The sequence below is a fragment of the Lithobates pipiens genome, unplaced genomic scaffold (genome assembly GCF_037356315.1).
Source record: "Lithobates pipiens isolate NorthernLeopardFrog02 unplaced genomic scaffold, aLitPip1_a1.2 Scaffold_19, whole genome shotgun sequence".
Lineage (NCBI taxonomy): Eukaryota > Metazoa > Chordata > Amphibia > Anura > Ranidae > Lithobates > Lithobates pipiens.
The window spans coordinates 490,841,728-490,867,742 of NW_027507764.1; the positions used below are offsets into that span (position 1 = coordinate 490,841,728).

A 26,015-nucleotide genomic window follows, 5' to 3' on the forward strand; every position below is an offset into this window, starting at 1 on the left:
CTTCAGTTCGTTTGTGTGTGGGCAAGTCCGTTCGTCCGAAGTCCATCGTAACCCCATCGAAAGTCTGTCAGGAAGACCGTCTGACCTTTTCTGTCGGAAAGTCCGGTCGTGTGTACGCGGCATTAGAGTCTGCAAAAGAGTTGAGACTGGGGCAGAGGTCCACCTTCCAGCAGTACAACAACCCTAAACATACAGCCAGAGCTACAATAGAATGGTTTAGATCAAAGCATATTCATGTGTTAGAATGGCCAAGTCCAGACCTAAAACCAATTGAGAATTTGTGGAAAGAATTGAAAATTGCTGTTCACAGACGCTCTCCATCCATCTGACAGCGCTTGATCTATTTTGCAAAGAATGGGCAAAAATGTCACTCTCTAGATGCGCAAAGTTGGTAGAGAAATATTCAAAAAGACTTGCAGCTGTAATTGCAGCGAAAGGGGGTTCTACAAACTATTGACTCAGGAGGGCTGAATACAAACGCACGCCACACTTTTTAGATATTTGTAAAAAAATGTAAAAACCATTTATAATTTTCTTTCAACTTCACAATTATGTGCCACTTTGTGTTGGTCTATCACATAAGATCCCAATAAAATACATTTACGTTTTTGGTTGTAACATGACAAAATGTGGGAAATTAAGGGGTATGCATACTTTTTCAAGGCACTGTAATTATAAACTGTACACAGAAACAAGATTTTTTGTTAAACATTAACCATAAACATTTAAGCTTATTTACATCATAGAAAATCTTTTCTGAGAGAAAGGTTGAGACCACCGCCACTGATCTACAAAACTAGGCTTTCCTTCAAAACCCAGCTCTGGGCCAAATAAAAAAACCCTAGTAGCGGGGCTCTGCGTGATCTTTAAATCCTGATGCACACTATACGTTTTTTCAGCAGGCTGAATGAAAAAAACAAAAACAAAGATCTAGTAGGAAATCTAGGATCTAAGAGGAAATCATGTACTAACAATCCGATGTTAGTACAGCAAAATCCCCAATGAGCTATTGTGTCCTGACAGGGGAGCGACCCCAGCCAGAGCAAACCAGTTCAGACGTAATTAAAAATTACCCTCCACATAGGCATTCATAACATGTAAAGATTCCGATTACAATTCACATGTGGACTCAACAAAGTTTCAGGCTGGATTAGTGTGAACTGAGTTTGTTTCTAAGATACTTTTTTTTCAAAAGATTTTTATTGAGTTTTAACAGGAAGTTTTGTAACAAACAAGTCAATATAAAAATGAAAGAAATAAAGAAGCAGGTGCATAGCATTGTCATAGGTATACATATCTTTAAGAGAAATACATGTGTCAATGACAAAAGTGAAGAGAAGGATAAAATGAGGTGGTAAAGACACTAATGAAGGTAAGTGTTGAGAAGCACCGTGGGGTTTCAAGTCTAAAGAGGTCATAGTACAATGTATTCGGAGATCTTAGTAATCTAGAAGGCTAGTGCTGCTCGGCGCAAGGATGTGCAATAATTGTGAAGATCGGGGGAATATATGGAGGTTATATATACCGTCTGTGGCCTTCCCAAGAACTATTCACCCCTATAGGGACCTTGCTGTGAATGGGAGGGGGTCTAAGAAGAATAGACCAGTATATCAAACTTAGACGGTATAGCATGGCCCATTAACGAGTCCCGTTAAGAAGTTTCATTATCTGGGGGAGGTTTCCAGTGACCGTTTAGTAGTGTATCTGTACCTGGATATAAGTATACGGATGAGTATGTGGCGGGTAAGGCCCACAGGGAGCCTCTTAAAGCAATGGCAGTGATAGGTGGGCATGTTTAAGGCGAAGGGGAGATGCAGGAAAGGCGAGAGAGGTAGAGGGGGATGGTGGAGGGTGTATGGAGTGTGAAGTCTAGGAACAAAGAACTGTTCAATGAGTTCATGGTGGAGGAGGGTGTAGAACAGTTGAAGTAGTCAGTGACATTAAATTTGGTTGGGTTGCCGTTTGCTTGGCAGATGAGTTTTTCCATGTCTGACGTTTTGTCCACCCGACGGATTCAGTCGTCCACCGTGGGAGGAGCAGTATTTCTCCATAGAACTGGGATGCAACATTGGCTGCATTGATGAGGTGTAACGATAGAGACTTTTTGTACGAACCAAGGGGTTCAGGGGTATGATGCAGTAGGTAGCATGCAGGTAAAAAAGCAGAGCAGAAGAGGTTGAATTGGACATTTGACCATAGGGTACAGCAACCTGTCTGAGACCATTCTTCTCCCCAGCACTAGAAATCATCCTTCCTGTATTAGCGTACTTGGAGGCAGATTTGGAAAGGGTGCGGGCTAAAGTTGAACATAAATAAGGGATCGTGCCGAGGAAGTGGCTGTTTATCCGGGACGTAAAATTCAAAACGCTGCAGTAGAGCTGTAAAGAAGATAAAAAGGTCCATTCTTGCCAGTTGCTCTCCCACACATATGCGACGCCCTAAAAAATAACAAGAGGAAAAGTTCAGAGCTGAAACGGGAATTCTGAAAACATGAAGAATAAAATACATACGTCAGAGTAGAACATTTTGTATTTAAAATGACTCAGGACAACACAGCATCATGTGATGAGATGGGAGAGCCTACAAAATATAGTTGCACTCAATTTTTTTTAAACTCAGAATAAAGTATATACAGTATATAGCCAAAATGCTTTTTTGGTTAAAGTTTGGTATAAAGTTGGAAAGTTATAAGACACCTGTTTTTTTTTTTTTTTTTCAATTTATCTCCTAAAGAAACAATAGGAAGTGAGAGGAAATCTCCATGCAATGAGGGTAATTGTTACCAGAAGAAATGTCTTGTAAGATATACCTCCACTTCTTGTTCTGGTGACAACTGTACAATTTTGAAATTCCCCTCACTTTCAGTCCCAGTAATGGTCACCAGGAGAAATAGAGAAGGGGAACCTACTCAGCAAGGACCCCGACAGAAAGTAAAAGATGACAGAAGTTTTACTTTACTGCCTTTCTAAAATTAAAAAATATTCGGGGGCGTGGCCTAACCGGGGACAGAGATGGACGCCTGAGCCCTTTCCTCCGGCGTACAGGGAGCTCCTAAACTTCATGCAGGGCCAATCCGCCGCCATCCGACCATGGGAAAGGGGGATCGGAGCGCTCCGGGATCCAGGGATACCTTTGAAGCAGGTCAGTCCCCTATTACCAGCATTCCGGCGATGTTTCGCCCGGCGCATGGGGAAGGCCTCAAAGCCGCGGCCTCGCCTAAGTCATCCCCCCCGCTCAGCACCTCCGGAGGTGCGGCGGGCGGAGCGAACGGTCCGCTAGGCCTAAACAAGGACAGTTTCCCCCCACTAATCCAGGCTGGGTCCCCCCAAGCTTCCCCAGCCACACAGGCCCTAAGCCTTGCTGATCTCCAGGCTGTAGCACTTGACATTAAGGCTACACTGTCAGCAGCCATTACAGATCTGAAATCTGACATTCAGCACATGGCAGCAAGAATTGGAGCAACTGAACAAACTGCATCACGTCACTCTGATGCCCTGAAGCAAATACAAAGATCATCTGATAACCACCTTTGTCACCTCATAGAGATGCAACGCCACATTGAGGACCTCGACAATAGAGGAAGGCGCCACAACATCAGAATCCGCGGGGTCCCTGAGACAGCAGACCAAACCCCTGTAATGCAAACGGCAACGTCCATTTTTAATGACCTGCTGGAGAGACCCCCTGACTCCCCAATTGACTTTGAAAGAATTCACCGTGCTCTCAGACCGAGAGGAAGAGACACCGACCCACCAAGAGACATTGTCTGTTGCTTGGTAAATTTCCCACTAAAGGAAGCCATCCTTAAAAAAGCCAGAGAAAAAAACAGGGTGCTTTTCAACGGTCACGAAATCAAATTGTACCAAGACCTCTCCAACATTACCCTACAGCAACGCAGGGCCCTTCGCCCACTACTGGACCAACTCTGGACCAGAGGCATTCCCTATAGATGGAAGTTTCCATTCTGCTTGTCCGCAACATGGAGAGGTCACACAGCGCTTCTACGCACTCCTGACGACTTGCATTCATTCTGTGAATCGCTCAACCTCCCTGTAACGGAGGTACCGGACTGGTACAACTCCTTCCAGATTCATGACACATGGATCGAAGTAACAAACAACTCAACTCCCAGAGCGCAGAGAAACAGAGACCGCAGACGAAGGTCCCCATCAGCGCCGCACCATGGAAGGGGAGCAGATCACGGAAGCCCAGGCATCTCCCCACCTAGAAGACGAGACCAAATCGACAGACCAGATCTCATGGACACCTAAACCGCAGTCCATCGTCTCCTGCACGCTGAAACTACCTGAAACATTTATCTTGTAGAAGCCCCAAGACCCTTTTTGATCCTCCTTCTCTCCGACTCGCCGTTGTTCCAACTGTCACACCATCATCTCTTCCAATGATCTCACTCCGCCAGATTACACCTTGTTGGCAGCTTGAAACTATACCCAGAAAACGCTCGCTACCCTCATCCAAGTTTGGGTAAAACAAGTTTGCCCCAAAAGGTATGCCCCTCCAGGGGGTTCTTTTAGGCCCTTATTCAGGGTTTTTCCAGCTTCTGAGCAGAATGTATACTATATCGCTTTGCTGGAACCTGGTTAGCGTTTGGGCCTGCACTCACATCGACCTACAGTTGCCCACTCACAACATGCTTTTTTCTCCTGCTTTTTTCTTTGTTCTTCTTTTCTTGTTTTCTGGAGAAAAGACTGAACTGAGAATGTTATAATAAATTCTTTTTTTACAGATGGACTCACAATCAGAGGGCGAACACTATTCCCATACCCACCTTGAAATGGGCCATTATATGAATACACTAGGGGGTCAGTCTAATTTTGAGTTTGTTTCTTTTAATCAGTTTGCTCACTGTCTACTATGTGGAAGTTAGCTAGTTTTCTCGTCTCTTTTTTTACAAGAGCCCCAAGGCTCTAATTATTTTAGGTTTGTCTCTCTCATGGTCTATAGGGACTGTGTTATCACATTACCAGCCATATTTAAAGGTTTCTTCTAGTCTGGCTCGACTCCCATTCCACTAAGGTTATTGAGGTAAATTGTGTATTTTTTGTTCTTCCTTCCTCTTTACCATTATATACATAAAGCTTAAGTCTGTGCTTGAATACTACTTTTGTTTGTTACCAGTCAGAGGCTCCTGTAAGGCGTTTAACCCCTTCTCTCTTTTACTACAGCTTATGTTAAATGGGCGAGTGGAGAACCCCGCTAGTGCACATCCCCCTTGGATCTGAGTAGGATTTATCCTAACTATCCTACTCGATGTATAGACACAACCCTTCTGCTAACAGGGACCAGCACTAGTCTCCAAAATCACTGACACAACTATTTGTTGTTAATTCTGGGCTCCGAGCTCGGTGATGCCTGGCGGGATTCTCGGTTCGCCCTAGTTCTTCTTTGTATAAGGTTAAAGGCATTGTTATTAAGATTGTTGTTTAGAAGATTCCTTTATTGCACACTACTACCAAGCAACATATTTAGTCAATCCCTCCAGAGGGTGAAAGAGTCTCATCCCCCTGACGTATTGATACATAACACATACAAAATGTTCTCACTTAATTTGTTTCGATGGTCATTACAAAGAGATATGCATACACACGGTCCAAGGATGATCACTTATTCACACTTCATCTTACTGCAACATAGGCTTGGCTGGCTCTGATCACATTACGCGATACTGCCACGCTATCCCCCTTCCACCTCCTTGCATCACAACCCTGTCTAGTTTTAAATTACCATGCGCACTCGAGCTCCCTGGGCGCCGATCCCCTCTTGCCTTATCTCAAACACCTTATTTTGTGATACAACATCTGACACTTGTTTGTCCCTCTTTTTGGTCATTGAACCCACACAAGGAGTGATCTCCCATATCGCTCCTTGACCATACTGGCATATACATATAGGTTGGCTTAGCTGGTCTAATCCTTCCTCTGGTGTTTGTTCTACCTACCTGTTTTAGGTAATCCCTTTATCCCCCCCTTCTTCCCCTCCCCCCCTCATTTTATTTATTTTTTCTTCTATTACTGTACTTCTCCTTTTTTCTCTCCCAACATCGTTGGCAGATATTTTCAGTGATGCCGTCTCAGGGACCGCATACTTCAACCCTTTCCCTCAAATTACTATCTATTAACGCCAAAGGGCTCAATATCCCAACTAAAAGAACTAAGTTTCTTTCTGAGTTTCACAAATACAGAGCCAACATAGTATGTATCCAAGAGACTCATTTCAAATCTAACAATGTTCCAAAATTCTCGGATGGACGATTCCCCACTGTTTTCCACTCCACTAACCCCGAGGGGAAGACGAAAGGAGTCTCCATCCTCATCTCGAAACACACTCCACTGCAGATACATGATACAATGGTTGACCCGGGGGGAAGATACATCTTCCTTAAGGGAGAGGTGTCATCACGCCCGGTCACGATTGCCAACATTTACGCCCCCAACACGAAACAGGTAGCCTTTTTTCGTAAGATCAAGGACCTTCTAACAAATTTTGCTTCCGGTATTCTAATACTGGGAGGGGACTTCAACGTTCCCCTCAACCCTATTGCTGACACCTCGAATGGCTCTTCGAGCATTCCTTACAGGGCTCTTAAACAAATTAAATTACAGCTGCAGCTGCTAACGCTACACGATACGTGGAGAACTCTCAACCCTCATTCCAGAGATTATACTTACTTTTCAACAATCCATCAAAAATATTCCAGAATCGACTACTTCTACATCACACAATCGGACCTACCACTCCTGACGAACACAACTATAGAGCCAATGACTTTATCTGACCACCACCCAATTACACTAACTTTGACTTTCCCGGAAAAAATCACTAAAACTAAAACTTGGAGAATGAACACCACTGTACTTAAAGACCCTATAGATATTCTCCGCTTCAGAGACATACTCACCGATTATTTTACTCATAATGACACTGATGATACTTCCAACATCATTCAATGGGAAGCCCACAAAAGTGTCATCAGAGGCGAATTTATTAGGAAACTGACCCAACTCAAAAAGGAAAAACAAGCTAGAATCAAATCCCTAGTAGATCACATACACAAACTAGAACTTCAACATAAAAAAACTATGGCAGTCTCCGCGTTTGAGGAATTGACTAAAGCTAGAGACTTACTTGCCGACGAACTGAATCTAAAGGCCAAAAGGCAATATACCGTATATTACGTCATAAAATATACTACGAACAAGGCAATAAAAGTGCCAAACTTCTTGCAAGAGCAGTTCAGAGCAAGAAGGCCGCTTCCACCATACACCAAATAAAAGACAACAAAGGAAAGTCGTGTTCTTCGAACGAGGAGATAGCCAACCAATTTGAGCAGTACTATCAATCACTCTATAATATCCCTCCCAATCCCAAGTTTCCCCCAAACTCAGAGGCTAGAACTAAACTCATTCAAGAGTATTTGGACAAACACAGTCCCCCGAAAATAGCACACAATATCGCTCTGGAACTCGAATCTCCCATTAATGGTGAAGAATTTGATAGAGCTTTAAAGGACATGAAAATTGGCAAAGCCCCGGGTCCAGATGGTCTCCCACTTCAATATTACAAAACTTTTCTCGACATTCTTAAACCCAGGTTCTTGAAAACTTTGCAATCACTCCATTCCGAACGAAACCCCACCAAACAGGTCCTGGAAGCGCACATAGCAGTCATTCCCAAAGAAGGAAAAGACCCATCCCTCGTCACAAACTACCGCCCAATTTCTTTAATAAACGTAGACATTAAAATTTATGCCAAAATCCTCGCCAATAGAATGTTACCCCTACTCCCATCACTAATCTCCCTTGACCAAGTGGGATTCATCTCGGGTAGGGAGGGGCGGGACAATACCATTAAGGCCCTGAACATAAACAATTGGCTGACTTCCAAAAAGAAACAGGGATTCTTCCTCTCTCTCGACGCTGAGAAGGCATTCGACAGAGTGGCCTGGGACTTTATTGATGCAGTCCTTAAAAACATCGGCTTACTGCCTCGGATGAGAGCATACATCGCTGCACTATATTCAAATCCAACTGCTCGCGTTCGCACCAACGGCCACCTGTCGAATGCCTTCACCCTTAAAAATGGGACGCGTCAAGGTTGTCCCTTGTCCCCACTACTATTCGTTCTCACCCTAGAACCGCTTCTTAATAAAATCAGATCCAACCCGGACATAAAAGGCATTGAAATAAAAGACCATTCCTATAAAATCGCTGCTTTCGCAGATGACATGCTACTCTTTCTATCGCAACCCCTTATCTCACTGCCTAATATAATTCAAGAACTTGAAACGTTCCAATCAATTTCCAATTTAAAAATTAACCACTCCAAATCGGTAGCACTAAACATATCCTTACCCTCCAATGAAGTTGAACTATGTAAGCAAAATTTCCCATTCACGTGGTCTCCTAAACAAATTACCTATCTTGGGATAGAAATACCCTCAAATTTAACTGACCTTTTCAAACTCAATTTTCTACCCTTACTAAAAGACTCACAAGAAGACCTTAAAAGATGGAACTCCCTCAATATTTCGTGGTTTGGTAGGGCCTCATTGATAAAAATGACAATTCTGCCCAGATTCCTTTATGCTATGCAAACGATCCCTATCAGATTACCATCTTCCTTCTTTGCCGCCTTTCGCAAAGCGTGTACCACCTTTATATGGAGGAGTAAACCTCCTAGAATTAAATACACAAGATTAATTCTCCCGAAAAATAAAGGTGGAATAGCCCTCCCGGACCTGAAAAAGTACCACCAAGCATCTATGCTCACACGTATAGTTGACTGGAATTTACACCAGCCTATCAAGGATTGGGTATCACTAGAACAAGCCCAATTCCCCTTCCCAATCAGTCATCTTCCATGGATAAACCCCAAATACCACTCAAAAGAGATTAAATCTCATCCTCTTATCGGTCCCACGTTAGCAATATTTCACGACACATATAAAAAAAGTGACCCCACCCCTTGGATCAGTTCCCTAACGCCTCTCAGAGACAACCCAGACTTCCCCCCAGGAAACAAACAAAAATCTTTCTTAGCAAACTGGCCCCACAAAAATGTACTGATCAAACATTTCTTACGCAATGGGAAACCTCTTCCCCTCGAGGAAATCAATAAAGACAACGACCCGAGACTAATCTCCCACTGGACGTTCCTCCAAATAAGACATTTTCTCTCCACGGTAGTATTGACAAATCTGAGTTCCAAATCCCCCAAGACCATTGAAACTCTATGCTCTGGTATGCATCCTCAAAGACACAATATTTCAATTATCTATAACTCATTATTCGACGAAGGTCTAGAGTTCTCTTTCCCATCCTGTCTAGCCTGGGAAAACGACCTTAATCTTTCACTCACTAATAAAAACTGGGAAACTATTTTCATGTACGCTCACAAAGGCTCACTCAATGTCGCTACTCAGGAGTGTGGGTTTAAGATTCTAACCAGATGGTATAGAACACCCAGCACCATACAGAAATTCAACCCCCAGATCTCCAACAAGTGCTGGAGGTGCAGTAGGGAAGTGGGATCACTATTCCACCTATGGTGGTCTTGCACTCATATCCAACCATTTTGGAAAATGGTTCATGAAACCATTACATCCATAACCTCAGAACCGTTAGATTTCGACCCAGCCCACTTTCTACTGCACCACAACACAATCCCCTCAAAAAAATATTTGAAATCCCTAATTATGATAATGACAAACGCTGCTAGACACTGCATCCCCTCCCATTGGAGGTCAACTTCAATCCCAACAAAAAAAGAATGGTTCAGAAGGATCACTTCTATTGAAACTATTGAAGAGCTTATCAGTATCTCGCAAGAAAGAATGTTACAATTCACCTCAACCTGGTCAAAATGGCTAGCTTTTAAAGATACTCAGCAATACAAATCGTCTATTTAAGTATTATTTGTTGCCGATTCTCTGTCAGTGATCTATGTTTTTGTACTTAAGATGTTCATACAGCGCAGGCCGCTGTCCACCCAACCTCACTGCCTAATCTTCCCTCCTGCCACTACGCCTAAATATAAACTCCCCCCCCCTTTTTTTTTTTTTTTTCTCTCCTTTCCCCTCCCTTCCCCTTCCTCCTCAAGAATATTGTTATTTTATCTTCATATACGCTTTGATTCTCTTGCCGCCTTATCTGACGAATACAATTTTTCATTTTTGACTAAAATATCTCATGTTGTAACTGTTCAATCCCTGCGAATTCAGCAATCTCTTATGTATCTTTGCTTACATTTAAGATAACGTGTTGAAATGTAAACGTCATTGTGAGACTCAATCTTGATTGTAATGCTCTGTTACTTTTCAATAAAATTTGTGTAAAAAAAAAAAAAAAAAATATTCTAGGCTGTACTTTATATCATTCCTTTCTCCTCAACAATAAAATGCATACAGTGGTGTGAAAAAGTGTTTGCCCCCTTCCTCATTTCCTGTTCCTTTGCATGTTTGTCACACTTAAGTGTTTCGGAAAATCAAACCAATTTAAACAATAGTCAAGGACAACACAAGTAAACACAAAATGCAATTTGTAAATGAAGGTGTTTATTATTAAAGGTGAAAAAAAATCCAAACCATCATGGCCCTGTGTGAAAAAGTGATTGCCCCCTAAACCTAATAACTGGTTGGGCCACCCTTAGCAGCAACAACTGCAACCAAGCGTTTGCGATAACGTGCAATGAGGCTTTTACAGCGTCCTGGAGGAATTTTGGCCCACTCATCTTTGCAGAATTGTCCTAATTCAGTTACATTAGAGGGTTTTCGAGCATGAACGGCCTTTTTAAGGTCATACCACAACATCTCAATAGGATTCAGGTCAGGACTTTGGCTAGGCCACTCCAAAGTCTTCATTTTGTTTTTCTTCAGCCATTCGGTGGTGGACTTGCTGGTGTGTTTAGGATCATTGTCCTGCTGCAGAACCCAAGTTCGTTTCAGCTTGAGTACACGAACAGATGGTCGGACATTCTCCTTCAGGATCTCTTGGTAGACAGCAGAATTCATAGTTCCTTTTATCACGGCAAGTCTTCCAGGTCCTGAAGCAGCAAAACAGCCCCAGACCATCACACTACCACCACCATATTTTACTGTTGGTATAATGTTCTTTTTATGAAATGCAGTGTTCCTTCTATGCCAGATATACTTGGACACACACCTTCCAAAGAGTTCCACTTTTGTCTCATCGGTCCACAGAATGTTGTCCCAAAAGTCTTGGGGATCATCAAGATGTGTTGTGGAGAAATTGAGACGAGCTTTGATGTTCTTTTTGCTCAGCAGTGGTTTTCTCCTTGGAACTCTGCCATGCAGGCCATTTTTGCCCAGTCTTTTCCTGATGGTGGAGGCATGAACGCTGACCTTAACTGAGGCAAGTGAGGCCTGCAGTTCCTTGGACGTTGTTGTGGGGTCTTTTGTGACCTCTTGGATGAGTCGTCGCTGCGCTCTTGGGGTAATTTTGGGCGGCCGGCCACTCCTGGGAAGGTTCACCACTGTTCCATGTCTTCGCCATTTGTGGATAATGGCTCTCACTGTGGTTCGCTGGATTCCCAAAGCTTTGGAAAAAGCTTTATAACCCTTTCCAGACTGATAGATCTCAATTACTTTCTTTCTCAATTGTTCCTGAATTTCTTTGGGTCTCGGCATGATGTGTAGCTTTTAAGGATCTTCTGGTGGACCTTACTGTGTCAAGCAGCTCCTATTTAAGTGATGCCTTGATTGTGAACAGGTGTGGCAATAATCAGGCCTGGGTGTGGCTAGAGAAATTGAACTCCGGTGGGGACAACCACAGTTATAGTATGTTTTAACAAGGGGGGCAATCACTTTTTCACACAGGGCCATGATGGTTTGGATTTTTTTTCACCTTTAATAATAAACACCTTCATTTACAAATTGCATTTTGTGTTTACTTGTGTTGTCCTTGACTATTGTTTAAATTGGTTTGATGTTCCGAAACACTTAAGTGTGACAAACATGCAAAGGAACAGGAAATGAGGAAGGGGGCAAACACTTTTTCACACCACTGTAGGTCACACTTCTGTATTGGCATATAGGAATTCTGTCTCCAGTACAAGTCTAAACAATTCCTCTTCTTTCTCCCTGTCCGAGTTCCAGCTTCTCTCATACCCCCAATTACTTCAACTCCAACACCTAGACTCAGCGCCAGGACAAGGTCATATAGAGCCCAGGGAAATTAATGCCAAATCCCCCCCCCCTCCCCCCAAGATGTATGAGCATTATGTGTCAGCAAAATTCCCCTCCTCACCCCAAGAACAAATAAATATTGAGCACTGATCTATATGCTTACCCCCTAAGCATAAGTTGCTCCTCCTCCCAATAAAAATCCTCCTGCTGAAATACCCTTCCCAGCATGAATCCTGGGCTCTGCCGTTCTGCCAATGGGGGGACCCCTCTCCAAGACCCGGCATCTCCCCCTGTACACCTGACTGTCCATTTAACATGCGGGGGGGGGGGGGGGGGGCGGTGATCGGAAGTTCTATGGTGCCCTTGAGCCACGGGATCTTCCTGGGGCTTGTAGTTCTCTCTCCAAATGTATTCAGTGAGTTGCTCTGCTTCTACACACTTGATGATACATGCCCGGGTCAGAGGCCCCTAACCTCTCCACTGTATACATTCAGAGAGAAAATTACATGCCCCAGGGAGATCCCGCCGCCCATGCACACCATAGAGCTGCCGAACACTGCCTCCCACTTCCCCCCAGGTGGGGGAGTACAGAGATTTGCTGGGGGTCCAAGGTGTACAACGGAGACCAGCCAGGTACATAGGAATCTCTGGAAGGGGGGAGTGACTGTCTGGGGACCCTGATGTAAGGAGGGGCTCTCTGGGGACCCTGATGTAAGGGGGGTTCTCTGGGGACCCTGATGTAAAGAAGGCTCTCTGGGGACCATAATGTAAGGAGGGGCCCTCTGAGGACGTGATGTAAGGGAAGGCTCTCTGGGGACCCTGACGTAAGGAAGAGGCTCTCTGGGGGACCCTGATGTAAGGAAGGGGCTCTCTGGTGGACCCTGATGTAAGGAAGGGGCTCTCTGGGGGACCCTGATGTGAGGAGGGGCTCTCTGAGGGACCCTGATGTAAGAGGGGGGGCTCTCTGAGGGACCCTGATGTAAGAAGGGGGGCTCACTGGGGATCATAATGTAAGTAGGGAGGCTCTCTGAGGATCCCGATATTAGGGGGGGCTCCCTGGGGAACCTGATTATATATATATATATATATATATATATATATATATATATATATATTGTTACATCCCCCTTACATCCGCACCTTACATCAGGTTCCCCAGGGAGCCTTCTCTAATATCAGGATCCTCAGAGAGCCCCGCCCCCCCCCCATACATCACAGTTCTCAGAGAGTTCTAGACTTACATCAAGGTCCCCAGAGAGCTGCCCCTTACATCAGGGTCCCCAGAGAGCTCCCCCTTATATCAGGGCCCCCAGAGAGCCTGCCTTTGCATCAGGGTCCCCAGAGAGCCCCTTCCTTACATCAGGGTCCCCCAGAGAGCCCCTTACTTACATCAAGGTCCCCAGAGGGCCCCTTCCTTGCATCAGTGTCCCCAGAGGGCCTTCCCTTGCAGCAGGGTCCCCAGAGGGCCTTCCCTTGCACCAGGGTCCCCAGAGTGCCTTCCCTTACATCAGGGTCCCCAGAGGGCCCCCTTGCATCAGGGTCCCCAGAGGGCCTTCCTTTGCATCAGGGTCCCAGAGGGCCTTCCCTTACATCAGGGTCCCCAGAGGGCCCCCTTTGCATCAGGGTCCCCAGAGGACCTTCCCTTACATCTATCTATCTATCTATCTATATATATTATATATATATTATATATATCTATATATATCTATATATCTATCTATCTCTATATCTCTCTATATATATATCTATCTCTATCTCTATATCTATATATATATATATATATCTCTCTATATATATATATATATCTCTATATATATATATATATATATATCTCTATATATATATATATATATATATATATATATATATATATATATATAGATGTAAGGGAAGGCCCTCTGGGGACCCTGATGTAAGGGAAGGCCATCAGGGTCCCCAGAGGGCCTTCCCTTACATCTATCTATCTATATATATTATATATATCTATATCTATATCTATCTATATGTTTAGCACTAACCCCCAAAAGGAGCTGCTGGTTTTTGTTGGGCTTACCGGTACCTCACCTGTTCACTGTGTCCGTCCTAGGTGTCCCGATTGGATTAAAGAATGTTAGCTCCGACACTTAGGCCGCGTACACACGGGCGGATTGTCTGCCCAACTAAGTTCGGCAGACAATCCGACAGACAGTCCGTTCAAAATTTGCATGAACGGACTTGACCACACACGATGAGCAGACAGTCCGGTGAAAGCGTGCGTGATGACGTGTACAGCACGTACGACGGGACTAGAAAAACGACGTCCTATACACTGCAATGCAACCTTCGGCCGTGTAAACCCTTTCTGAGCATGCGCCATACTTAGTCCGTCCAACTTGCCTACACACGAGCGGACTGTCCGCTGAAACCAAGTTTGGACGGACAAAACCAAGTTTGAACGGACTGTCTTACGGAAATTCCGTAAGACTTTGTTCGTCAGACTGTCCGCTGAAAAAGTCCGCTGAAGCCCACACACGAGCGGATTGTCCGCTGAAACACTGTTCAGCGGACTAAGTTGGACAGACAATCCGCCCGTGTGTACGCGGCCTTAGTCCCTTTTCCAAAGATTTATTTGAAAGAACATGAATTTTGCAATAGAGAGATAGAGGGTTAAGGGGGATTCAGGTATCTTGTAATTGTGGGTTAGAGGTATTTCCTTGATCCAAAGGGCTAACAGCTTCCACAGGCTGGATCTGGCAACCACCGGATAGGCCTCTCTCACTGACCTAGAGATTCTCGGACAAATTCTCTGCCACAGATTTGTCAATTCAACTGAATCATTGTGCAATCCTCTGCCACAGGAAAGCACAACCAGCAACTTGGTGTAAAATTAAAGAGCTGTCACAAAGTACCAGTTTCTTTCAGCCAATCCGGCGGTACTGTGTGGTAAGTGACCCGGGATGCATCCTCCAACTGAGTCTCCAGGCTCTTCTAGAGGCACCGGCCTTGTTGCTCGGTCCTATCCTAAAAAGTCCTCCCCTGGATCCTCCAGTCGCTTGGCTTCTCCCCGCAGACAAGACAGCACAGGACCACCCCTGGATCGTAGGCCCCAATATTTCTGGGCCTACCCTTCAGTTGTGAAGCCTCGGGCCAGCCGGCCCTGAGATGTAAAGTAAGCAGCACACACCCCAGGCCAGGAGGGCCACGAGGTCGGGATAACAAACCCCAAAAATATGGCGCCTGTACCTTAAGTACCATTACCCAGAATGCACAGCGGGCAGACCACTCCCACCGGGCTGTTTCTGAGTAAAAGGGGTACCCAATGCATTTAGCCTGTTGCATTTCCAACACCTAACGGTGGTGACAGCGACACACCCACTGTCAAGTGGAAACTAACACAACCCAGCTAAACTGGTACAGAAACCATAACTTTAGTATAATTAGGCTGAGCCAAACTGCAGCTTCAAACAAACTTAAATTTACAAAAATAATAGTGTCTGTATTGAAAATACCAGCACTACATTATTATATATACGCACACATATATGTCTATTATATACATGTGTATGCCCACCCAAGCATATGACTTTGCTGCTATGGGCTCTAGCCTGAGATCTTTTGTAGACCTAGCCATGCCCCTGGTGGGGGTCCTTCATAGTTTTTTGCACCGGGGCCCTGAGGATTCTAGTTACGCCTCTCTCTGATCTCCCTGATCATATATGGCCCTTTCCCCTCGAGCACTGTCCTGCAAATGCCCCCCGATACAGTACCTCCACATTCTAGCTCTCCAGCCACATACCGTATATCCCCTTCATCATTGTTCTGCAAATCTCTGCTTGACGAATACACACACTTCTCAATCTATGAATCCTGCTCCTTTCCTTTGTAATTATAAAGATCTGAGCAGGAGGATCTGCTGGCTGAGTCCATCAGTGTGAAAGGGGCCTTAACATTTTAGGAGATTCTGGACAGTTAATGCACCAGACATTTTCACACATCTCTTCCTGAGAATACAGTTGAGTTCCCAGGTCTGTAGACCTGCTGTGGTCATTAAATGGGATCCCATTCTACTTATTGGATTTTTTTCTTTTATATTATGGATAATGCAGCACCTTAGCTGGAACACACAAAAGGTAGAAAGGAGCATCAAAAACTCTCAGGGAGATAGGGACCTGGGAATTTTAGAGTATATATCATAACATTCAAATGTCACAGGCTAATGCAGCCTAACATGTTCCACCTAAATCTAAAAAAATTGCTTTCAGTTGGACTTACACTTTAAAGTGGTTGTAAACCCTTACAAACCACTTTGACCTACAGGTAAGCCTAGATTAAGGCTTACCTGTAGGTCCAAGAACTACCTCCTAAACCTACATGGTTTAGGAGATATTTACAAAAAGACAGCCACCACTGTCTACGGTGCATGCGCTGTAGACAGCGGCGTGCAGGCGCACTGGGCAGATCATGGCGATATGCCGCGAGTGTCAGCTCCCGTGCGCATGCGCGGGAGTGACGTCATAGCTGCTCTGGCGAATCACAGGGCCGGAGTAGGGAGACCCGGAAGTCACTCCGGGATACATGGCAGCGGCAGACATGAAGATGGAGGACCGCTTCGGGGGCTTCGTTCTCAGGTAAGTTATTCATAATGAGCTAGTATGCTATGCATACTAGCTCATTATGCCTTTGCCTTGCAGGTTGCTTTTTTCTTTTTTCCAGATGGGTTTACAACCACTTTAAAGCTGACCTCCAGGCAGATAAATGAATGCAATTCTGTAACCAATATATTGTTAAATATATGCATTGTGCGAGTGCCTGGCTATGACTTGGCATTACCTTCTTGCAGTTAACTGTGTAGAAAATCTCAAAAATTAAGCGAGAAACAGCACAAAGAGCCAATCAGTTTTTGCTGATAAGAGGAGAGAAGAGAGTGACAGAATTATGCTGCTTCTTTCACTGTCCAGTCACTGGGTGGGATTGTAGAGAGGACCCAAATCTGAAAGTGAAATTGCAGCAGAGAAAGATCAGGTTCCTATGTGCTGTGTGGCATAGCTGTGTAAACCTCAGGACTGGATGACCAGAAATAAAAATCTTTTCATAGGTAAAACAATGCAATAATATTTATTTTATATCTGAATTGAACTGTTTGTCTGGAGTTCAGCTTTACAACTACAATTAACAATGACTGAGCTTACTTTACCTGCAGAAAATGGAATAAAGGCCTCTTGTTTTACAAACTTTCCGTCTGAATCCAGGAAGTGTTCTGGGTAGAACTGATGCGGCTTCTTCCAAATGGTCCCATCTTTTAAAACAGACGTTAGGTTGGGTATGATAGTGGCGCCCTAAAATACAGAGCAAAGCAACCCATAATTATAAATATATTTTATGTGCATTGTTTTTTTTTGAGTATACACTACATAGTACATACCCATACCTGGGCCTGTGATCTCATGTTTTCCAGCTGGTATCTTTAGCTCCATAAAGATTGTTTTATTAGAGTGGCATAACTAGGCAAAATGTCAGCTAGACAGGATTTTAATTTGTATAGCAGGACAGGAAAGAAAATGCTTTCTTCTCCTGACTGTGGTGGATAATTGCTGTGGAGCTTCTTTCCTTGTTACTGCTGTGTAGGGATGAGCCGAATACCCCCTGGTTCGGTTCGTACAAGAACCTTCGAACGGACCTAAAATTCGTACGAACTTTAGAACCCTATTAAAGTCTATGGGACTCGAACGTTCGAAATCAAAAGTGCTAATTTTAAAGGCTAATATGCAAGCTATGCAACAGACAACACCAGCAATAAGGGGTATCTTCAGGTGTATACTGTGCTGGAGGCACACAACACCCACTTTAACTCCTGCGGATGCCTGTATTAGAGAACACCAGCAATAAAGGGTAGATACAGGTGTATACTGCGCTGTGCTGGAGGCACACAACACCCACTAACCCCTGCAGATGTATAAATCAGAAGGTGAATACAGAAATAAAATAAATTATCAAAAAAAATCACCTTGTAGCGCTTAACTACTACTAGAATAGATAAAGTTATACACATTAATTGTAAAACTATGTTAGCCCCAAAATTGTATAAATTTACATGTGCATAATCAATAGTGACTCAATAGTGATGGACTCTACTGCAATACAATGCAAATGTGAAAAAATAGTAAAATCAATAAAAACAAGTGTATAAAGAACAAAGAATATATATAGTCCATAAAAAGAAATCCAGAATACAGGAAACTTTCTTTTATGTGAAAATTCAGTGTCCGTATAACAAAAAGCCTTCACCACACCCTTGGTGTTCGTGACCCCCTTCGTTTGGAGCACTCACCAGCTGTACTGCTCAGCACTCTCGTGTTGAGCCAGAAAAGCGTTTAAAGATCTTATGAATGATGTTGATCAATATCCAGCAATCGCTTGCAGTATAGTTCCCTTCAGATATCAATAGAATTTCATCTCAAAGTACCTCGAGGAGACAGAAAGACTTTCCACAGTGTAACACTGTAAAAATCTTTTAATCTCAATAAAAACCACTCATTATTACACTCACATGAACCAAACTTGAATGAAAGCACTTCAAAACACTCCACTTCTCAACAACAGCTTCCTTTCCTCAGAGGCATCGGTGAGCACACTATATACTGGCAGGGTTAACAGCATGAACACTGTCTCTATTAATGATTGCTGTATGGTACCTGACAGCAGAACATCAAGTTGAAATCAGCGCCAAACAATCCCGTCCAGTCCTCTCTCCTGTGTCTCCTCCTCTCTCCGCCTCAGCTGTGCTCCTTAGTGTGTCAAAGAATAGTTGCCAGATAGCCACGCCCCCGACATGTTTCGTCACAAGACTTCCTCATGGGATTTTTACCGTCATTTTTAAGATGCTTTACCGTCGCTTTAGTGGCGGTATGCGGCCGCTAGAGGGGCGGTTTTAACCCCCGCTAGCGGCCAAAAAAGGGTTAAAAGCGCAGCTGCAGCCACGCTTTGCTGGCAGTATAGCTGCGCTGCCTCATTGATTTCAATGGGTAGGAGCGGTTTAGGAGCAGTAAATACACCGCTCCTTCACCGCTCCAAATATGCGGCTAGCAGGACTTTTTTCACCGTCCTGCTAGCGCACCGCTCCAGTGTGAAAGCCCTCTGTGCAACCAGGTATGTAGGTGTTTTCTCTTTGCTTTTGATTTTCAGCCTAATCTTTATTCTTGACTTGATTGTTTACTTAACAACATACTGCAACAAATTTTTGGCTATTATTTGCTGGTTTGTTTTCTTTTTATGCACACCAGACTCGTTAAGCCCTATGGGAATATAAAGTCCATTTTACCCTGTATGAGAGTGGCTAGGAGGATACCTTCTCTGCCCATCCTGGATATTGTGATTTACTTATGGCAGTTCCTGACCCCTAAATATGGGTTCAGGTTTTCTAACGTGGATCTTATCAGGTAATTGATTTTAGCCTATTAATCCATGCAGCTTCTCTCAGAAGTCGCAAAATCAGAGCGATTCCTGGGAGTTAATATGTATGATTCTCCTTTTCTTTAATAGCATACATTTAAACTGATATTTTGAAGCACCTCCCTGCAAGCATCTACAGTCCGGGTATCTCCCTTCCTATTCACCACAGAGGCTCTTCATTCATTTTTCTTGCAATATGGGATTATTTTGATCTTTAGTTGTGTGAATACACAGTAGGTGAGTGTTTGATCTTTCAGCCTCCTAGATTGTTATAGGACCCCAATGTTTTGTTCCCCCATACACATAACTATGTATATATCAATGCTGTTTGTAGCAATCAGATTCAATTATGTGCTTTTCTCTTTAAAGCTTATTGTAAATATGGGCACTTGTATTATTTAATCACTTTCTTGTATGTGTTTATCCATGCAGTATTATACTTGTCAATGATATTCAAAGCTCCCGAAGAAACTCGTCTATGAGTGAAACATGTCGAGCATCCTACTACATTGACTGAGTTCACAAACGATTCTTCTTGATCTCAATGTATTGTATGGATATATATATGTATTTATAGTGCTGTTTTAGTAGCAAAAAATTTTGTTAGTTTTTATATTTTTTTTGTATAATACATTTTTTGAAAAAAATTTTTTTTCTTAAAAAACTCTCTCTGAGTGATTGCTATTTGATCCTTTGTTATTATATGCTATGCCCGATACTGTTAAAAGTCCAGTCGAGGTTAGTCACCTCCCCCTTTGTTTTCTTTTCTAAAATACAATAAATGTTGTTTTAAAGCCTGTGTTCCATCAGATTAGGCGACCCATCAAATCTTGTAATGGAAGTGTTGTTTTGTCACGGTCATCTTTGTACTCTCCGCCCTCTGCCACAGTAAAGTTACAGTCTATAGTTGTGAAGCGGACATATTTTGAGCAGCACCTGGCTGAGCTTCTCAGCGAGCCTGACAGTTACCAGCTCTCTGTTCAGGGAGCCCTGAGAACCGAGCGATCAGCAGTATTTGGATGCTCGGTTCTCAGTGTTAGAGCGCGTGGGGGACAGATGATGCATCGGACCGATGCTGCATCCACCTAAGTAAGTATGAGTCTTAAAAAACAAAAACAAAACAAAACTTCTCAACAGTTCAACTGAAAAAATATCCAGCTTTTTTCTAGTCTCTAACGCACGTTGTTCAATTGCAAGTTTCCCCTTCTCCTTCACCCGTCCTCAATCTTTACCTTGGGGATTTCAAAACCCTGGATGTTGGTGTCTCTGTATGTCATATGGAGCAGAGCCATAGGCAGGATATTTCCATAGCGCTGGACCTCATGAATGACGGCATTGGTATATGGCATATTGGACCGATCTTCTATTGTAGGCAACCTATCTCTTCCAATCACACGGTCTATTTCTTTATGAACTTTTTCTGTTTAAAAAGAAAATTGCGCATTATTATTCAGCATTTAGTTGGGAGTACATGTAATACCTTATCTTCCTTAACTGAGAAATGCTCTGTAAATTCTGTATTTGAACAGCTGTAGAGAAGAGTGCTGCAGATTAGCAGGCACAATGTATGTAGGAGGTTTTGTTTCATCTCTGTATATCACCTCAGGCGAGCCACTTCAGTGGATATATGTAAAGGTTTACAACCATTTTAAAAGGCGTACAACCAAAACTCGTTTGGCTGTACATCTCCTGTGGATCACTGGAGTGCAGTTTGTTCTGCACTCCTGTGACCGGTTTTCAGCAGACAGCATGCTGAAGTCTGCTCTCTGCTGACGTCAAAGAGCCAGTCCAGGCTCGGGCAAGATCGTGACAATGGAGTCGGAATCTGTCCGTATGCCTGGAACAGCACCCAGCTCAGGCTCTCAGTGAGCCGCTGAGAGTCTGAGCTGGCTGCTACTGCCCCCTCTACAGCTCAGTGCTCCAATGAGCGAGGGGGGGGGGGGGGGGGGCTGAGCAGAGAGCCATGACTGACAGTCACCAGCTCTCTACTCGTGGAGCTGGGAGAACCTTGTGATCGGCGAGATTCGATCGCTCAGTTCTCAGTCTTAAAAGGCACAAGGGAAAGGATGCAGCATCAGATCGATGCTGCATCCACTTAGGCAAGCATAAATCTGCAAAAACCCCAAATCCTATACTTCGCTTTTAAACGAAAACTCCTAGGAATCATTGCACATGTTTTTCTACTGGGCACACATCCTGACATCCAGCCTGACATCTTAGTGCTGATTCCTCCTATTGGTTTATCAATGGACGGGCCAGAGCCAGTATGTAAAAGCACAATAAACCACCCTCCGATAAACCTGTGGGAAAAAAACAGCACAATTACTTCAGGGACGCATGAGCAGTTGGATCACATTCATGGAGTCCATCTTGGGAACACGCCGAGGAGTGTGGCTACTTTCCCACATACAGAATCAAGATAGCCACCTTCTAGCAGGAAGTTTCAACAGAGCAATTAGAATAAAGGATTTTGCAAATCTGGAGAAGGTGACAACAAAAGGAAGTACATTCTGAAATTAAGTATACATAATGGCAAACATATTTTAAATAACAAAATTAAAGTTTAGTTTCACTTTAAAACATGTGCAAACCCAAACAATAAAAACTTGTATAATCTTTAAAATGTTAATGTATTTAGTATTTTTGTATTTTGTATAAATTGTAATGTTATTTTAATAGTGTTGTGAAGTGTTGTTTTAGAACCCCTGTCATGTTTTTACTATTAGAAGAAAACTTGTGAGACAAAGATATCCTTGTCACCTATAATAGGAAGTACCTGAACAAGTATTGCCACCAGGTATTATTTTAAAGTGTATATCAAGCCCAAACTTTTTTTTCTAGTTTTGGATTGCAAGGGGCAGGAGTAGAAAACCTATCTGTGTTTTTACTGATACAAGCCTCCGTTAGAGAGATTTACCCTCACTTGCTTCCTTGACTTATTGACGCATTTTTACCAGACAAGAATGTGTTTCTTTAGTAGAATGACTAGTACCCTTGTCAGACTTCTAATTTTGTATGTCTTCCTTATTTCCTATATTACTCCTTATATGTCATTTATTTAAAGCTGAAGTTTAGCATATATTTATTTTCTGAGATTCAACACCAAAAAAATTAGATGTACTCATGGGTATCCCAATACCTGCAGGTGGCAGCATCTGGAGTGCACCACCCCACTTTCTACTATGGATCATGGGACTGGCTGCACACATACAAATTCTTTGCCAGGTAAAACAGTTCGCCAGTGTGTATTTCAACTTGTATATTTAGGTGTTTGGATGCAGTAAGCTTTAACTAAGTATAGACAGTAATTACTTACCCTGGATGTGAGGGTTGTGAAGCATCATTAAAAGTGACCAGCGTAACGTGTTTGAGGTTGTATCTGTGCCAGCTACAAAGAGATCCGCCGTGATATACAGAAGGGTCTTCTCACTGAACGTGCTGTTGGGATTGTCCTTATTCTAGTAATAAATAGTAGAAAATACAAAAATAAAGCATGTATATTGATATCAATTATGCTTTTCAAAGAAGAATTGCATTTACATATACCATATCTGTTAATCTCTTTTGTTTTATTCAGATACATTTTAAGTAGAATACTACATGAAATGATGGTAACCCTTACTGTGTGACTTTATCCAATTCAGAAGACCATCTCAGTGAGAACCATGTTAGACAACCCTGGGTCTTCCTTGAGACATCCCAGCCCCGATGGGCTAGCATTTCAAACCTCAGAAAGGAGTCCTTGAAATTGGGCAACAGTCACTTTAGTACATGTCAGAGAATGTATTAAGAAACAATAAACTTAGGAGAAATGCTCCAGACTTCTCATCGCGTTCAATACAGGGACAAAGCCTTTTAAGCCCAAAAGTGGCAATCTTTACTCTTCAGACAGAAAAATATCACCAGGCAGCACAAGTACTTTAAGGAGGAGCTCTGACTTCCTGTAATGTCCACCGGCAGCAGCCTTTACTCAGCTCTTCGGGAACACTCTCCAGCAGTGACATTCTATCTCGAAATGCCACATACAGGCAGCAATCATCCTTCTCTGCTATTCCTGGATGGAGCCTTTTAGCAAGTCGGTGTATAACCTTTCTGGCTTAAAAAACACAGCCCCATTCTTAGTCCCACTCTCCCTGGGCAGCAGGCCTGGGAGGCAATAGATCTCCAACATCAACAACCAACAACAGCCCCCTATTCTGGTTATAGCCCAGGACTAGGGATGAGCCGAACACTCCTGCTTTGGTTCGCACCAGAACTTTTGAACGGACCAAAAATTAGTGCGAACTTTAGAACCCCATTGAAGTCTATGGGACTCGAACATTAGAAATAAAAAGTGCTAATTTTAATGGCTAATATGCAAGATATTGTCCTAAAAAGGGTTTGGGGGTCAATGCCAAAAATGTTTTTAAAAACTGCAGTTTTTTCGGGTCCACTGATTTTGATGATGATTAAAGTGAAAAAAAAAGTGAAATATTCCTTTAAATATCGTGCCTGGGGGTGTCTATAGTATGCCTGTGAAGTGCTATGTGTTTCCCCTGTTTAGAACAGTCCCTGCACAAAATGACATTTAACGGAAAAAAAGTCATTTAAAACTGCTTGCGGTTTTAATGAAATATCTGGTTCCGGCAATATGGATGAAAATCATTGAGAAAAATGGCATAGGTAGCCCCCCCCCCTGCCCATTACCAGCCCCTTTGGGTCTTGTACAGATATTAAGGGGAACCCCGTACCCACATTAAAAAAAGGAAAGGCGTGGGGCCCTCAGGCCCTATATACTCAGAACAGGAGTATACAGGCGGTGCAAACAAGACAGGGACTGTGTAGGTTTGTTGTGTTAAGTAGAATCTGTTTGTAATTGTGACATGGTACATTTTTAAAGTGTAGCTTCAGTCAAAAAATCTATTTTTAAGCTTTTTGGAAAACATAGGGAAGGGTTATCACCCCTGTATAATTTGTTTTGCCGTCCGTCTTTTTTCATCTCACTTCCTGTTGTCTCCTTCCTTTTGCAAATAGGAGACGTTTGTAAGTTGGATGTTTGAAAGTAGGGCCTGCCCTATATGCTCTGCAGAAATGGCGGAACAAGGTGTTGGTGTTGCCACAACACTGTAAGCCCTCAAAGTGACTCTTGGTTGGCCCTGGAGCACCCTGCTGTGAACGATTATATCAAGAATTGTAATTACATGCCATTATTGAACAGTGGTAGAAAAATTGGGCCTTTGGTGGTTGTGGTGGTGGTGCTGGTGCCACAACACTATAAGTCCTCACAGTTACTCTCGGTGGGCACAGGAACGGGCCCTGCTGTGAAATATTATATAAAGAATTGTAATTACATGCCCCTGTTAAACAGGGGCTGAAAAATTGGGCCTTAGGCACTGCTTGCTGGTGCTACAACACTGCAACCTCTCCCAGATACTCTAGTTAGAGTGCAGGAATGAGCCCTGCTGCAAAGCATTGCATCAAAAATTGTATTATATGCCCCTGTTAAACAGGGGCTGAAAAATTGGGCCTATACACTGAAACTTCTCCCATATACTTTATTTGTAGTGCAGGAATGAGCCCTGCTGCAAAGCATTGCATTAAAAATTGTAATTACATGCTCCTGTTAAACAGGGGCTGAAAAATTGGGCCTTAGGCACTGGTGCCACGACACTGCAACCTCTCCCATATACTCTATTTGTAGTGCAGGAATGAGCCCTGCTGCAAAGCATTGCATCAAAAAATTTTAATTGTTAAACAGGGGCTGAAAAATTGGTCTGGTGGCATCACCCAGAACCAAAAATGTTCTTCCAAGATATCAGCGGAGGAGGAAGAGGATAGACAGTCAACATAACTGGACAGTCACTCAGCATCAGCATAGGCAGTCTTGAAGGGATGTGTTATTTAAAAAAAAAAAATATTTGGTTATATAAGCTTCAGGTCCTTGGTAGCTGGTGGTGATCCAAGACTGATTCATCTTTATGAAGGTCAGTTGATCAACCGAGTCAGTCGATCAACCGAGTCGGTGGACAGGCGCACCCTGTGATCGGTTACAAAGCCACCAGCAGCACTGAAGGTGCGTTCCGAAAGAACGCTGGATGCAGGACAGGCCAGTAGCTCAATTGCATACTGTGCAAGCTCTGGCCACTGATCCATCCTCAAGACCCAGTAAGCCAGAGGATTTTCGGTGCGAAAGGTGTCCAAGTCTGACCTTGCCCCTAGGTATTCCTGCACCATGTAAATCAGACGCTGGCGATGGTTGCTGGAACCGATCATACCTTGGGGCTGCAGACTAAAAAATTGTCTGAACGCATCGGTCAGACGGCCACCTTCTCCACCGCTGCTTCTGACTGAAGCCTCAGCAACACGTTGTCCAGGATTAGGAGTTTGTAACCTCCCAGTCTCTGGGAACGAGTTGCACAGACCTTTCTGCAAGGCCTCCCGGAGA

General features: G+C 43.4%; 1 protein-coding gene across 1 annotated transcript in view; it reads right to left on the bottom strand.

The window, feature by feature from the left end:
• Nucleotides 1-643: 643 nt before the first annotated feature.
• Nucleotides 644-26,015, bottom strand: part of LOC143997397 (cytochrome P450 2D20-like) — a 45,064-nt gene continuing 19,692 nt past the window's right edge. Inside the window, exons 6-9 of the mRNA XM_077492993.1 lie at nt 22,908-23,049; nt 20,824-21,011; nt 17,337-17,478; nt 644-2,438 (exon numbers count right to left, since the gene is read on the bottom strand). Coding sequence (XP_077349119.1) covers nt 2,260-2,438; nt 17,337-17,478; nt 20,824-21,011; nt 22,908-23,049 — 651 coding nt within the window. The 3' untranslated portion in view covers nt 644-2,259. The remainder of the gene's footprint in view (nt 2,439-17,336; nt 17,479-20,823; nt 21,012-22,907; nt 23,050-26,015) is intronic.